Source organism: Hydra vulgaris, chromosome 13, assembly GCF_038396675.1.
Source record: "Hydra vulgaris chromosome 13, alternate assembly HydraT2T_AEP".
Taxonomy (NCBI): Eukaryota; Metazoa; Cnidaria; class Hydrozoa; order Anthoathecata; family Hydridae; genus Hydra; species Hydra vulgaris.
The window spans coordinates 260,001-278,143 of NC_088932.1; the positions used below are offsets into that span (position 1 = coordinate 260,001).

General features: G+C 30.8%; 1 protein-coding gene across 1 annotated transcript in view; it reads left to right on the forward strand.

Annotated features, from left to right (window-relative positions):
* LOC136090381 (uncharacterized) overlaps positions 1–17,393 on the forward strand; it is a 21,197-nt gene extending 3,804 nt beyond the window's left edge. Inside the window, exon 3 of the mRNA XM_065816980.1 lies at positions 16,744–17,393. Within this exon, the coding sequence (XP_065673052.1) occupies positions 16,744–17,393 (650 nt within the window). The remainder of the gene's footprint in view (positions 1–16,743) is intronic.
* The last annotated feature ends 750 nt before the right edge of the window (positions 17,394–18,143 follow it).

Sequence of the window (18,143 nt, forward strand, 5' to 3'; positions counted from 1 at the left end):
CCCGACTTTATTCCGCCTCGATCCTACAGGGTAAAAAAGTATTCCGCCTATACCCTACTGTAAAGTCGCCTATGCCCTTGACAAATTCCGCTTATATCCTTTATAAAATTATGACTAAATAAGACTATATTTGACTTTATATATAAGATTTAGGCTGAAAGTACTCGAGAGTACATGATAAAGGGTATAAATGTATTATGTGTAGCCTATATAACTCGGGTTAGCTTATATTGCTTTATAGCTTATAAAATTATAACAAAATAAGACTATAATCGACTTTATATATAAGATTTAGGCTGAAAGTACTCGAGAGTACATGATAAAGGGTATAAATGTATTATGTGTAGCCTATATAACTCGGGTTAGCTTTATATTGTTGTATAGCTTATAAAATTATAACAGAATAAGACTATATTCGACTTTATATATTAGATTTAGGCTGAAAGTACTTAAAAGTACATGATAAAGGGTATAAATGTATTATGTGTAGCCTATATAACTCAAGTTAGTTTTATATTGAATACAATGTATACTATAAATGTTAAAATAATGATAAAACTAGCTTTCAAAATAGAATTATTTGTATAAAACTAGGAAAACAAGATAATATTTAATTCCTAAGGTGGGTATTTCATATGTTTGTTATGTCAAAGGTTAAACCTAACTAATAAAGTAACACTTTAAGGTATTTTCAACCTACTTTTTAATATTTTAGGCATTTTTAGGACAAACAAAACAACACCCATTGATAGTATTTGCATTTTCAAAGTTGCTGCCCAATTTTGCATTAAAAAAATGTTTAATTTATAACGTTCGTTGTACACTTTGTTTCTAAACAATGTTACACCTGTTTTTTGTTAGTTTTGTGCAATCTATGAACGAACTATACTGCAACCGTTCAAAGTGTTTGCACCATTAGACTCAACGTTTAATTTCCTATCGAAATGATGTATAATATGTGACGGCTGTTGTAAATTTTGTCTCTAATCGACGTTTTTCTGTCAAAAAAAACTGGTATTTGACGGGGTTTTTTTCAATTTACTGACAAACGACACTGCAGCCGTCAAAACAGTTTGCATTTTTATACTCACCGTTTTATTCTCTATCGAATAGAGGTATCATATGTGACGGCTGCCGTAGGGTTTGTCTCTAAATGATGTTTTTCTGTCGCCGCCCCTCATATTTTTGCGACAGTTTCTTGCAGATTAGAGACAAACTATAGCGTTTTATCAAATTCTGTTTGCGGCATTGATCTCAGCATTGAATTATCTATTGAAATGATGTATAATACATGGCATTTCAAAAATTGACTTTTTCCCTGATGGTACCATCAGGGAAATTGGGTCAAAAATCGATCTTTGAGATTGCCATATGGTATACATCATTTTGATAGAGAATTTAACTGCGAGTTTAACGGCGCAAACCGTTTTGACGCTTGTCGCATAGTTTGTCTCTAAATTGCGTTTTTCGAACAGTTCCCCCCCTGTTTTTTTAGCAGTTTTTACCCGTTTACAGACAAGGTATACGGCAGCCGTTGAATGTGATACCATCGTTAGACTCTCCGTTCGATTCTCTATCGAACTGACGTATGATATATGACGGCTGACGTGTAGTTTGTCTCTAAACAACGTTTTTCGGTCATTAGGAATCGTTTTTTGACGTAGTTTTTTGCAGTTTACTGACGAACAACACGGCAGCCGTCAAATCTGATTGCAATTATATACTCACCGTTTGATTCTCTATCGAATGGATGTATCACATGTGACGGCTGCTGTATGGTTTGTCTCTAATTGACGTTTTTCTGTTGCCGCCCCTCAAGTTTTTGCGTCAGTTTTTTGCAGATTAGAGACAAACTATATAGTTTTATCAAATTCTGTTTGCGGCATTGATCTCAGCATTGAATTATCTATCGAAATGATGTACAATACATGGCATTTCAAAAATTGACTTTTTCCCTGATGGTACCATCAGGGAAATTGGGTCAAAAATCGATCTTTGAGATTGCCATATGGTATACATCATTTTGATAGAGAATTTAACTGCAAGTTTAACGGCGCAAACCGTTTTGACGCTTGTCGCATAGTTTGTCTCTAAATTGCGTTTTTCGAACAGTTCCCCCCCTGTTTTTTTAGCAGTTTTTACCCGTTTAGAGACAAGGTATACGGCAGCCGTTGAATGTGATACCATCGTTAGACTCTCCGTTCGATTCTCTATCGAACTGACGTATGATATATGACGGCTGACGTGTAGTTTGTCTCTAAACAACGTTTTTCGGTCATTATGAATCGTTTTTTGACGTAGTTTTTTGCAGTTTACCGACGAACAACACGGCAGCCGTCAAATCTGATTGCAATTATATACTCACCGTTTGATTCTCTATCGAATGGATGTATCACATGTGACGGCTGCTGTATGGTTTGTCTCTAATTGACGTTTTTCTGTTGCCGCCCCTCAAATTTTTGCGTCAGTTTTTTGCAGATTAGAGACAAACTATATAGTTTTATCAAATTCTGTTTGCGGCATTGATCTCAGCATTGAATTATCTATCGAAATGATGTACAATACATGGCATTTCAAAAATTGACTTTTTCCCTGATGGTACCATCAGGGAAATTGGGTCAAAAATCAATCTTTGAGATTGCCATATGGTATACATCATTTTGATAGAGAATTTAACTGCGAGTTTAACGGCGCAAACCGTTTTGACGCTTGTCGCATAGTTTGTCTCTAAATTGCGTTTTTCGAACAGTTCTCCACCTGTTTTTTTAGCAGTTTTTACCCGTTTAGAGACAAGGTATACGGCAGCCGTTGAATGTGATACCATCGTTAGACTCTCCGTTTGATTCTCTATCGAACTGACGTATGATATATGACGGCTGACGTGTAGTTTGTCTCTAAACAACGTTTTTCGGTCATTAGAAATCGTTTTTTGACGTAGTTTTTTGCAGTTTACCGACGAACAACACGGCAGCCGTCAAATCTGATTGCAATTATATACTCACCGTTTGATTCTCTATCGAATGGATGTATCACATGTGACGGCTGCTGTATGGTTTGTCTCTAATTGACGTTTTTCTGTTGCTGCCCCTCAAGTTTTTGCGTCAGTTTTTTGCAGATTAGAGACAAACTATATAGTTTTATCAAATTCTGTTTGCGGCATTGATCTCAGCATTGAATTATCTATCGAAATGATGTACAATACATGGCATTTCAAAAATTGACTTTTTCCCTGATGGTACCATCTGGGAAATTGGGTCAAAAATCGATCTTTGAGATTGCCATATGGTATACATCATTTTGATAGAGAATTTAACTGCAAGTTTAACGGCGCAAACCGTTTTGACGCTTGTCGCATAGTTTGTCTCCAAATTGCGTTTTTCGAACAGTTCCCCCCCTGTTTTTTTAGCAGTTTTTACCCGTTTAGAGACAAGGTATACGGCAGCCGTTGAATGTGATACCATCGTTAGACTCTCCGTTTGATTCTCTATCGAACTGACGTATGATATATGACGGCTGACGTGTAGTTTGTCTCTAAACAACGTTTTTCGGTCATTAGAAATCGTTTTTTGACGTAGTTTTTTGCAGTTTACCGACGAACAACACGGCAGCCGTCAAATCTGATTGCAATTATATACTCACCGTTTGATTCTCTATCGAATGGATGTATCACATGTGACGGCTGCTGTATGGTTTGTCTCTAATTGACGTTTTTCTGTTGCCGCCCCTCAAGTTTTTGCGTCAGTTTTTTGCAGATTAGAGACAAACTATATAGTTTTATCAAATTCTGTTTGCGGCATTGATCTCAGCATTGAATTATCTATCGAAATGATGTACAATACATGGCATTTCAAAAATTGACTTTTTCCCTGATGGTACCATCTGGGAAATTGGGTCAAAAATCGATCTTTGAGATTGCCATATGGTATACATCATTTTGATAGAGAATTTAACTGCAAGTTTAACGGCGCAAACCGTTTTGACGCTTGTCGCATAGTTTGTCTCCAAATTGCGTTTTTCGAACAGTTCCCCCCCTGTTTTTTTAGCAGTTTTTACCCGTTTAGAGACAAGGTATACGGCAGCCGTTGAATGTGATACCATCGTTAGACTCTCCGTTTGATTCTCTATCGAACTGACGTATGATATATGACGGCTGACGTGTAGTTTGTCTCTAAACAACGTTTTTCGGTCATTATTAATCGTTTTTTGACGTAGTTTTTTGCAGTTTACCGACGAACAACACGGCAGCCGTCAAATCTGATTGCAATTATATACTCACCGTTTGATTCTCTATCGAATGGATGTATCACATGTGACGGCTGCTGTATGGTTTGTCTCTAATTGACGTTTTTCTGTTGCCGCCCCTCAAATTTTTGCGTCAGTTTTTTGCAGATTAGAGACAAACTATATAGTTTTATCAAATTCTGTTTGCGGCATTGATCTCAGCATTGAATTATCTATCGAAATGATGTACAATACATGGCATTTCAAAAATTGACTTTTTCCCTGATGGTACCATCAGGGAAATTGGGTCAAAAATCGATCTTTGAGATTGCCATATGGTATACATCATTTTGATAGAAAATTTAACTGCAAGTTTAACGGCGCAAACCGTTTTGACGCTTGTCGCATAGTTTGTCTCTAAATTGCGTTTTTCGAACAGTTCCCCCCCTGTTTTTTTAGCAGTTTTTACCCGTTTAGAGACAAGGTATACGGCAGCCGTTGAATGTGATACCATCGTTAGACTCTCCGTTCGATTCTCTATCGAACTGACGTATGATATATGACGGCTGACGTGTAGTTTGTCTCTAAACAACGTTTTTCGGTCATTGGAAATCGTTTTTTGACGTAGTTTTTTGCAGTTTACCGACGAACAACACGGCAGCCGTCAAATCTGATTGCAATTATATACTCACCGTTTGATTCTCTATCGAATGGATGTATCACATGTGACGGCTGCTGTATGGTTTGTCTCTAATTGACGTTTTTCTGTTGCCGCCCCTCAAGTTTTTGCGTCAGTTTTTTGCAGATTAGAGACAAACTATATAGTTTTATCAAATTCTGTTTGCGGCATTGATCTCAGCATTGAATTATCTATCGAAATGATGTATAATACATAGCATTTCAAAAATTGACTTTTTCCCTGATGGTACCATCAGGGAAATTGGGTCAAAAATCGATCTTTGAGATTGCCATATAATATACATCATTTTGATAGAGAGTTTAACTGCGAGTTTAACGGCGCAAACCGTTTTGACGCTTGTCGCATAGTTTGTCTCTAAATTGCGTTTTTCGAACAGTTCCCCCCCTGTTTTTTTAGCAGTTTTTACCCGTTTAGAGACAAGGTATACGGCAGCCGTTGAATGTGATACCATCGTTAGACTCTCCGTTCGATTCTCTATCGAACTGACGTATGATATATGACGGCTGACGTGTAGTTTGTCTCTAAACAACGTTTTTCGGTCATTATGAAACGTTTTTTGACGTAGTTTTTTGCAGTTTACCGACGAACAACACGGCAGCCGTCAAATCTGATTGCAATTAGATACTCACCGTTTGATTCTCTATCGAATGGATGTATCACATGTGACGGCTGCTGTATGGTTTGTCTCTAATTGACGTTTTTCTGTTGCCGCCCCTCAAGTTTTTGCGTCAGTTTTTTGCAGATTAGAGACAAACTATATAGTTATATCAAATTCTGTTTGCGGCATTGATCTCAGCATTGAATTATCTATCGAAATGATGTATAATACATGGCATTTCAAAAATTGACTTTTTCCCTGATGGTACCATCAGGGAAATTGGGTCAAAAATCGATCTTTGAGATTGCCATATGGTATACATCATTTTGATAGAGAATTTAACTGCAAGTTTAACGGCGCAAACCGTTTTGACGCTTGTCGCATAGTTTGTCTCTAAATTGCGTTTTTCGAACAGTTCCCCCCCTGTTTTTTTAGCAGTTTTTACCCGTTTAGAGACAAGGTATACGGCAGCCGTTGAATGTGATACCATCGTTAGACTCTCCGTTTGATTCTCTATCGAACTGACGTATGATATATGACGGCTGACGTGTAGTTTGTCTCTAAACAACGTTTTTCGGTCATAAGAAATCGTTTTTTGACGTAGTTTTTTGCAGTTTACCGACGAACAACACGGCAGCCGTCAAATCTGATTGCAATTATATACTCACCGTTTGATTCTCTATCGAATGGATGTATCACATGTGACGGCTGCTGTATGGTTTGTCTCTAATTGACGTTTTTCTGTTGCCGCCCCTCAAGTTTTTGCGTCAGTTTTTTGCAGATTAGAGACAAACTATATAGTTTTATCAAATTCTGTTTGCGGCATTGATCTCAGCATTGAATTATCTATCGAAATGATGTACAATACATGGCATTTCAAAAATTGACTTTTTCCCTGATGGTACCATCTGGGAAATTGGGTCAAAAATCGATCTTTGAGATTGCCATATGGTATACATCATTTTGATAGAGAATTTAACTGCAAGTTTAACGGCGCAAACCGTTTTGACGCTTGTCGCATAGTTTGTCTCCAAATTGCGTTTTTCGAACAGTTCCCCCCCTGTTTTTTTAGCAGTTTTTACCCGTTTAGAGACAAGGTATACGGCAGCCGTTGAATGTGATACCATCGTTAGACTCTCCGTTCGATTCTCTATCGAACTGACGTATGATATATGACGGCTGACGTGTAGTTTGTCTCTAAACAACGTTTTTCGGTCATTATTAATCGTTTTTTGACGTAGTTTTTTGCAGTTTACCGACGAACAACACGGCAGCCGTCAAATCTGATTGCAATTATATACTCACCGTTTGATTCTCTATCGAATGGATGTATCACATGTGACGGCTGCTGTATGGTTTGTCTCTAATTGACGTTTTTCTGTTGCCGCCCCTCAAGTTTTTGCGTCAGTTTTTTGCAGATTAGAGACAAACTATATAGTTTTATCAAATTCTGTTTGCGGCATTGATCTCAGCATTGAATTATCTATCGAAATGATGTACAATACATGGCATTTCAAAAATTGACTTTTTCCCTGATGGTACCATCAGGGAAATTGGGTCAAAAATCGATTTTTGAGATTGCTATATGGTATACATTATTTTGATAGAGAATTTAACTGCAAGTTTAACGGCGCAAACCGTTTTGACGCTTGTCGCATAGTTTGTCTCTAAATTGCGTTTTTCGAACAGTTCCCCCCCTGTTTTTTTAGCAGTTTTTACCCGTTTAGAGACAAGGTATACGGCAGCCGTTAAATGTGATACCATCGTTAGACTCTCCGTTCGATTCTCTATCGAACTGACGTATGATATATGACGGCTGACGTGTAGTTTGTCTCTAAACAACGTTTTTCGGTCATTGGGAATCGTTTTTTGACGTAGTTTTTTGCAGTTTACCGACGAACAACACGGCAGCTGTCAAATCTGATTGCAATTAGATACTCACCGTTTGATTCTCTATCGAATGGATGTATCACATGTGACGGCTGCTGTATGGTTTGTCTCTAATTGACGTTTTTCTGTTGCCGCCCCTCAAGTTTTTGCGTCAGTTTTTTGCAGATTAGAGACAAACTATATAGTTTTATCAAATTCTGTTTGCGGCATTGATCTCAGCATTGAATTATCTATCGAAATGATGTATAATACATGGCATTTCAAAAATTGACTTTTTCCCTGATGGTACCATCAGGGAAATTGGGTCAAAAATCGATTTTTGAGATTGCTATATGGTATACATTATTTTGATAGAGAATTTAACTGCGAGTTTAACGGCGCAAACCGTTTTGACGCTTGTCGCATAGTTTGTCTCTAAATTGCGTTTTTCGAACAGTTCCCCCCCTGTTTTTTTAGCAGTTTTTACCCGTTTAGAGACAAGGTATACGGCAGCCGTTGAATGTGATACCATCGTTAGACTCTCCGTTCGATTCTCTATCGAACTGACGTATGATATATGACGGCTGACGTGTAGTTTGTCTCTAAACAACGTTTTTCGGTCATTATGAAACGTTTTTTGACGTAGTTTTTTGCAGTTTACCGACGAACAACACGGCAGCCGTCAAATCTGATTGCAATTAGATACTCACCGTTTGATTCTCTATCGAATGGATGTATCACATGTGACGGCTGCTGTATGGTTTGTCTCTAATTGACGTTTTTCTGTTGCCGCCCCTCAAGTTTTTGCGTCAGTTTTTTGCAGATTAGAGACTTAAGATTAAATGTGGCGTTCCCCAAGGTTCCATTCTAGCTCCCTTATTGTTCTTAATATACATTAACGATCTTCCGAAAGTCTTAAACAAACTTGATGTAATAATGTTTGCAGATGATACTAATTTATTTTATTCATCTCAGTCTATTAAAGAACTTTTTGAAACAACGAATGTCGAACTTGAAAAACTTAATACCTGGCTAAAATCTAATAAATTATCTTTAAACACAGAAAAAACCAATTACATTTTATTCCATCCCAACCAAAAAAAGAAAAAAAATACCTAATATATTACCATTGCTAAAAATAGAAAACAAAAATATTGAAAGAACCTCAATAACAAAATTTCTAGGTTTACTAATTGACGAAAATATTTCATGGAAAGCACACATTGACTATTTAAATACTAAAATAACCAAAAACATTGGCGTGCTATACAAAGCTAGACCAATGTTATCCCAAGAAAATCTAAAACATCTTTATTTCTCATTTATACAGACCTATTATACATATGGAAATATAGCATGGGCAAGTACCAATAAATCCAATTTGAAATCACTTAATCGACGTCAAAAATATGCCGTTAGAATTGTCTATAAAAAAGACAAATTCACTCATGCTGAACCTTTGTTAAAACTCCTTAATGCACTAAACGTCTATAGAATAAACATTTATCAAAACTTATTGTTTATGCTGAAATATAAACTCGGGCTTGTCCCATCACATTTCTCAAATGATTTCTTTAAAAGCAATAGAAATAGATATGACACTCGAGAAGTAGGAAACTTTAATGTACCGTTTAGAAAAACAAAACTATCGCGTTTCACAGTTTCATATCGCGGTCCCTATCTCTATAATAAACTGATATCCAGAAATGCCATAATTACAAAATTAGATAACCTAAATTTTTTGAAAATCTTACTAAAAAAATTCGTTTTAAATATAAACAATTATATGAACTTACACTAAACTAATACTGAAACTAGAGCCAAAATTAACGTTGAAACGAAAATCCCAAAAAACTTCAATAACAAATATTAATATAAAAATATATAAATCAAAAATAATTTTATTTATGCCTAATCATATATTTATGTGTACAAAATCTAGCATTTATCAATTATTTATTATCTTACATTTTATTATATGTGAATCCAATATAAAATAATATCCACATTAAATACCACGCTATAAAATTATTTACATTACTTTCGTGGGCATAACTGAATCGATGTATACAAAAACGTTCTAAGTCATAAAAACTATTTTTTTGGGGAACGAGAAAAAACTTATTAAATCCAAAATTATTACTTTAATGAATTCAAAAAAAAAATCTGGGTGCTTTTTTGACATCTTTAAATATTAGATTTGTTAAAATATATATTAAAATTTATGATATATATATGTGTTATACATAGTTAAAGTTGTCTGACTTAAAAATAGTTTTTATGACTTAGAACGTTTTTGTATACATCGATTCAATTTACCCAGTTTGAGAAGGACTGCATTGTATTAAGTACAGTTAAATTTCGATAACTCTAACACCAGTTAATTCAAACTATTTTATCTCGAAGTATTTTTATAGTTCTTTTGAAAGCAGGAATATGTTTTACATCACGTTGAATCGTTTTCCGTAGTTATTTGTAGGAGAGAGTTAGCGTGATACTGTAACAACAAAGTTTTGTTAGTTTAGGTAGTTAAGTTCAAATTTTTTTAATTCAATTTTTTTTTTTTGAACAAATTCTTTTAATTCAATTAGCTGAACTTAGTGCAGCAAGTTCATAAACCTTAGGTGTTTTTTATATAAAAATAAATAATTGACCTCACAGCTATAAATACTTAATCTTGGTATATTATACCTGAATGTTTCAGCCTTAGATGTTTAGTCATTGACTAAGTAGAGTCTTTCAGTATCTTTTCTACAATAATGAGACTCCGATTTTTCTAAAGAATCAATAAACTCATTTGCAAATTGCTTTGGATGAAAACCATTGAGACTAGCAAAAAAACCAGGTTTAGAACACGTCGTATAAGGATTTGTTTTTGCGTATTCTGTTTGGCAAAACTGATGTACTGTGCTTTTAGACAATGCCAGAGTGTTTAAAAAAAATTGCTGGCATACGGGTTGTATAACATTTTTTACTTTAAGATGGTATGCAAACTCATTATTTCTACAGTATTTATCGTATGGATTAAAGACTGTCCTTCTTTTAGTGTTGCTAATACAAACTAAAAGCTTAACCGTTTCAATTTTCAGATTTTTGTCGAGTTGAGAACGGTAAAATGTGTTGTCTAGTTTGGTCATCAATACCACTACACCGCATTTTTTTTTTGCATACACGTTACATTATTGCATCTTGGACCAAGTTTTTTGGCACTTTTTTGAGAAACGCCATCAATTAGCTTAGTTCTGGTGTAATCTTTTCCTTGCCGGCAGTTTAAGGTTATTTGGAGGTTCAACTAATAAAATCTTTTTTTATTTCTGAAAATTTTACTATTTCAGCCATATTGCAATCAAAAAAAGTTAGGTAACATTATAAATATTATAACCGCACCGCATTAAAACTTGGTGGTTCTGTTCTATACAGGGTGTCTGCAAATATTCTAGAATAGATTTTTATGACTTTTTACCTGTATTCCCTGACTTAGTTTAAAGCTACGGGAGCCCAACATAAAAAAAAGCCGTTCAATTGCGAGTATATAAATATGAATACTATGTTCAAAACATCAATAAAATCTCATGAGAAAACCCTGATTTTTTACAGAAATCTGAATTCCTTGAAATGCCTGACTTGGAAGAGACCCTGTATGTATGTATATATATATATATATATATATATATATATATATATATATATATATATATATATATATATATATATATATATATATATTTATTCATTTTTTCATAAAAAATTATCATTGGTTAGTTGCCCCCTTTGGACAGGTCTCGAAGATGGTCAGGGGGCGTTAAACAAATTTCGATATATATATGGTAGAACCGAGTGTCGCTTCAATTCAAAAAAATGATTCGATTTTTTTGAATCATTTCTTCTTTTGGACTGTTGACCTTTGGGTAAGATATTTTAAGAACATATTGTTTACCAAAACAAGTCCTACAATTTTGAAAAACGTATTTTTCAAATTGCCAGTTTACAACTAGGAGAAATTAAATAATTTTTAATTTTATGTAAAAAAAAATTAACAACTTTTACTCTCAAACGAATTTTCATTTTATAATTTTCAAGTGCATTCATTAAAAGAAAAAAAGGAAAAGAGAATAATAATCAAGGGTCCAACAACACTTCGATATAAGGGATAAAAAATGGACATACTTTAGCAAGACCGAACTTAATAATAAAATAACCTATACAAATAAAAAATGTATTAATATAACCAATTAAATTTGATATGATCAAACGTTTCTATAAAATTAAAGTTTTAAAATAAACTTTAATATAGTAAAATAAGTAATTTAATATAGTAAAATTATAAATTAAGTAAATTATATAATATACTCAGAATTTGGTGAAGAAAAATGAACAAAAATTTACTAAGTGTTAAACTAGTAAAATTGTTTAACAGTTAATGGATACAGTTAATATATATATGTACATATATATATATATATATATATATATATATATATATATATATATATATATATATATATATATATATATATATATATATATAAACAGTAATGGATTATCATTGAGGCAAATGATATTTTAATTTAATAGGCTCCAATTTCGAACTTTTGAGAATTTTTTTATTTTAATATAATTGATTTCTTTAGAAATTTGAGTTAATTTTCTGCATTACTAATCAAAAATCATAATAACCATATTGTCTAATTATACTAAGTTATCAACTTACAAAGTTATCACTTCTCAAAAAAACCATGCAAAGCTTTTATTATTATAGCTTTTAGGAGTTAAACCAATATATTCTCTAAGGCAGGGCCATGACTAGGCTCCTCCACGCTTTGGGCCTCCGTATATGGGGATAAAATTTAGAGGTCATATTGCAATTGCCTTTATTTCAAAATTAGATTTTTTTAAACCAAAAAAAACTAATAATAATTTTTAAAGATTTTGGGGCCCTAGTGGCAGGTTTTTGTTTTACTACTATGAAAGCCCCACAAAATGATTAATATATATATATATATATATATATATATATATATATATATATATATATATATATATATATATATATATATATATATACATATAAATAAATATATATATATAAATTTATATATTTCTTAATATATGTATATACACACACACACACACACACACACACACACACACACACACACACACACACATATATATATATACTTTGAACAAAATTAATTATTGTTGTTAATGTTATATATATAACATTAACGAGAATAAACAACTTTGTTCAAAATTTTATTTAAAATAACAACAAATAATAACTTCAACAAGTTTTCAATAAATAATAATCATTTTTGTTCTAGAGCTAACACCAGTTGTCAATTTTCTAAACTTTTCAAAAGTTTACAATACTGATTTCATATAGTTACTTAATACTTTGCTGAGCATATACATATGGTATAAACCCATGCCCAAGTAATTAACTGGTTTTTAAATTTTTTTCAGATTTGGTTTAGTTTATTGATAAATAACTAAAAGCCTCTGACCATCGACCATAGTTTGAAACTTTATCTCTCTTCAACTAAATTGAAAATTGCAAAACCTTGGGGATGTAACGATATAAAATAAAGGATTTTCAACAAAATATTATAAATAACAAATTTTTATTTTCAAAAAGAGAGCAGTCAAATATAACAAAAATAAAAAAACTTTTTTTAAAGTAAACATACGCTTTACTTGAGCATGGATCTGAATACCAGATTGTTAACAATTTTAAAGTATATGCAATATAATGAATCAAACTCACATTTGATAGACAATATTAAATACATATTTTAAATATACATTTAGGTAATATTTAACTGTTACAATTATAGTTATTTAAAATAATAAATATACATATATATATATATATATATATATATATATATATATATATATATATATATATATATATATATATTCGACTGCAACATTATTACTATATTATTATGATACATTTTTATGAGTGTATTTTTGTTTATTCGTAGCAAGGTTAAACTAAAATTAATTGAATTTTAAAGAATAATAACCCAACTTATCAGTTATTCAACCAAAACAATATCATTTTTAGTATATGTCATGACTAACTACTATCACAGTAACAGTACTAGTTTTATTCTGTTAATAAAGAACTAACTTCCAAGACAACAAGCAATGTTCCGACACATTTGCTTCTTCGAGTAAGCGTTGGAAAATGATATAACGTAAGCTCATCCATGTTTTTGATATTCTAGTAGTATTCTAATTTACCATCCAATTGCTTATGTGATACACATTGCTACACATTGTATTAACTTAGCTACACATTGTATTAATGATGCTTATTTCATGCATAATACGAACTTGGTTTAAATTTGTTTTGAGATTAAAGTAGTTGCAGACAGTTCTTGCTTGATAGTAGTATAATGAAGTTCTAAAAGCATTATTTATTAGCTAACAGTTACATAACATATAACTGTTTAAAGTATAATGTACAGTGTATATTTAGACTTTCTGCTCAACAAAAATTAAACGAATCACGTAAAAGTTTATTTAAAAAAACTGTTGATACAGATATCTATAACATATTGATAATTTACATAAAATTAACAGATATACAAATTAATATACAAGTTCAGTTTTGTTGTTTGAATTGAAAGAAACTGCATTTTTTCAGGGCGCTATAAATCATTAGAATATTTAAAATTTGTTCGCCCGGAGAATGCCCGAAGATAGATCAAAAATGTTTTTTGCGGAGATTGCAGATAGACCAAAAATGTTTATCGCGGAGATTGTAGATAGACCGATTTTGCGCGGAGCCATCGAAATGTTTAGCTAAATTTAATTGCTAGATTATCGACAACCGGTTCTTTTTTCAAATAAATCCGCAAGTGGGAGAAATTACATAAGATAATTACCAGCGTGTTATTTAAATAGAATTTAGTTTGTGGTTAATAAATTAATCTAATTTATTTTAAAGTTACTCAGTTAAATTACAGTGGATTTTTTGATGAAATAACCTAAATTAATGGTTATAATTTATGTACAAATAAGCGCATACAAATAAGAAAAAATTATTCGAACGCGCAAATATGCAAATAATGCTTGCAGGCATTTTAATGTTTTAAAACTTACAACAAAGAAACATATAAAGTAAATATTTTAAAACTTGATAAACTCAATTTTCAATTCTACCTTTTTAAACATTTTTAAACGTTTAAAATTTTTAAACGTTTTAAATTTTTTAACATTTTAAAACTTTTATAATGTTTAAAAATTTAAATATTTTTATTTATATATTTAAATACTTTTAAATATTTTACTTATATATTTAAATACTTTTAAAGTTTTGAGTCAATATATATATATATATATATATATATATATATATATATATATATATATATATATATATATATATATATATATATATATATATATATATATATATATATATATATATATATATATATATATATATATATACATATATATATATATATATATATATATATATATATATATATATATATATATATATATATATATATATATATATATATATATATATATATATATATATATATATATATATATATATATATATATATATATATATATATATATATATATATATATATATATATATTGTTTACTTTGAATCTATTTAAAGTTTCTCGCGTCATTTTTAAAATTTCTGTTTGCACATGTTTATTGTTTGCATATATGCTTTACCACATACACATACTTGATAAGTATGTGTATGTGGTAATATATGCTTTATAGTTGTTTTATCAATGTTTTTTTATAATATTGTAAAGCGTTTTTTATTGTTTGTGTATGTGTTAATATGTGTTATATAATTGTTTTATAAATGTGTTTAAATATGTATGTAAGGTATTTTTTAACCTTATATATATATTTAAACATATTTATTGTGTTTATAGTTGGTACATATTTATATTATGTTTTTTCCATATTTTCAAAGTGCTAAGACTTGGTAAACGTGCAGAGCAAGATTTGTCAACCTTGCCAGCCAAGTGATGTACTTATAACAGAGGGTTACACGACAGTGTTTAGTGTCAAACTGTTACTGCGTTAGGTCTAGGTGTTTTCAAGCCTTTATCATTAACTATTCTAAAAATACATAAAATACATAATATACATAATAATCTATTTTAATAACATTTTGCGTAAAGGTGTTTGGCGTAAATATATATATATATATATATATATATATATATATATATATATATATATATATATATATATATATATATATATATATATATATATATATATATATATATATATATATATATATATATATATATATATGTATTTATATATATATATATATATTTTTAAAGCCATAAGATTAAAGTATAATTTATTTTAAATGACAGTTTGTTAAATATAAAAAATTATTTGTTTGTGCTATTAAGACTAGAAAATAAATTATATAGAAAAGATCACAATCTTCAGGATTCATTTAAGATATTTTGTACTACTTTCAATTAAAAGTGAAGTTTAAATAGATGATATTAGGCTAGAAGCAGATATTATTTTAGAAAAGAAAATGTTATTAGGCAAGCTAATAGTTGCAGAAATGAAAGAGATGAAATTAATAACCGACAAAATGCTAGAAATGCAGCTTGGCAAGCAGCTAATAATTCGAACCCAAATGAGGAGAGCTTGGTTCGGCGAGTTGAAAATAATCGTTTTAGAAATGAAAGAGATTGGCTTTGGCGAGATAAAAATAATAATCGACACAATGCTAGAAATGCTGCTGAATACTAAAGAATGCATTGTATAGCAAGAAGTAATATTGTTCCAGATTATAATTATTTAGGAGAAATAAATTTTATATTGTGGTGCTTAGAAATTTCCTGATGAAACATTTTTTATGTTGCCATAATGGAAAGGTAGTTTTTTCGCAACCTTCACCATTTTTACAAGATTTATTTAAAGGAAATTATCCAGATGAAATGCCAATCTGAATTTTTAAAAATATAATAATAACTATAATGCCTGTCTTTCTTTTGCTTCATTTAAAGCTATTGTAGTTCAACTCATGAATCATGGGCCGCTATGTTTTATAATATGTGGTCAAGTTTTTAATTGTATAAGTAATCTTAGGCCAAATCAAGATGCTCTGCCGCCATATTGTCAACTATAGATCTATGATCAATATCCAGCAGTAAATTTTAGTATGCAATAAACGTGGTAATGATCTTTGCTTAAATGTAAACAACCTTGAAAATTATGTTAGACCAGGGAGTGTTGTAGTTTTGCCATTAACTTATGTAGGAAGTCCTAGAGCTTTAAAGGAAAACTTTGAAGATGCTATGAACTAAAAAGTATGGTAAACTAGATCTTTTTATTACTTTCACTTGCGATCCAAAATGGCGCGAGATTACCGAAAATTTATATTCAGGTCACACAGCAAATGATAGACCTGACTTGGTTACTCGAGTGTTTAAACTCAAATTAAATAACCTTCTCAATGACATTTTTAAGCACGGTGTATTAGGGAAAGTTGTAACACATGTTCAGGTTATTGAATTTCAAAAGCTTGGTTTGCCACATGTTCATATTTTACTTCACTTTGCAAATAATGGTAAGCTTGAAACAGCACATGATATCAATAATTTATTATCTGCAGAAATTCCAGATCCGATTGTTAGTCGTGATCTTTATGACATTGTTAAAACTTGCATGATTCACGGTCCATGTGGCATACTGAATCCGAATTTTCCCTGCATGAAAGATGGGGTGTGCAGCAAAAACTATCCTAAAGAATTTAATGCTATCACATTGGTACCTAACAATCCATGTTTATCAAAGAAATATCAAGCTCACATTTATGTTGAAGCTTGCATGTCTGTTAAGACTGTTAAATATTTGTACAAATACATATACAAGGGTCACGACTGTGCCAATATTTTAATAAATGAACAAATTAATCATGATGAAGTAAACACTTTTTTATATTGTCGTTATGTTATGCACCTGAAGCATTGAGGCAAGTTTTCAAGCCATATAGCAATAAGCCATATGTCACACACTATTATACTTCTTAAAATTCATCTACCTGAAAATCAATTAGTATATTTTAGAGAAGGAAAATAACAAATTGCTTTAGATCGTGCAGCTCAACGTGATACACACTTAACGGCAAGGTTTAAGTTAAATATTGAAAATGAAAGAGCACTTTATACTTGATGATAAACATTGTAAATGGATGTTTAGACAAAGGTTTGGTAATAAGGTGATAGTAAGAATGTATAAGCTTAATCAAACTGGAGAATTATTTTTTCTAAGACTGTTACTTTTGCAGGCAAAAAGCATAACTGGTAGGGTTGTGTTTTAAATTTTATATATTTTGTATGGAGAAATATGTAAAATTAGTGAAAGAATTATTTAATACAAATACGACATTTTTAAACTAATTGTTGTTTATGTTTAAACTTTTTTGTCGCTGCTTTTTCTTTGGTAATTTGTTTTTTTTCATTTCTTAATTTTTTTTTTAACTTTGTAATTTATTTTTTTTAATTTTGTAATTTATTCTTTTTAATTTGTAATTTTTTTTTAATAATATATTATGCTGTATATTTGATTTATTTTGGTCCTTTTTAATTAAAATTTTATTTGTATTTCACCAGTTAAACTTAAATATAGTTAAATTGATTCATTACCCAATTATCATAATATAATGATGCTACATTCTATTGTTAAATGAAATTATTTGGTTGTTAAATATATCAAACTCAC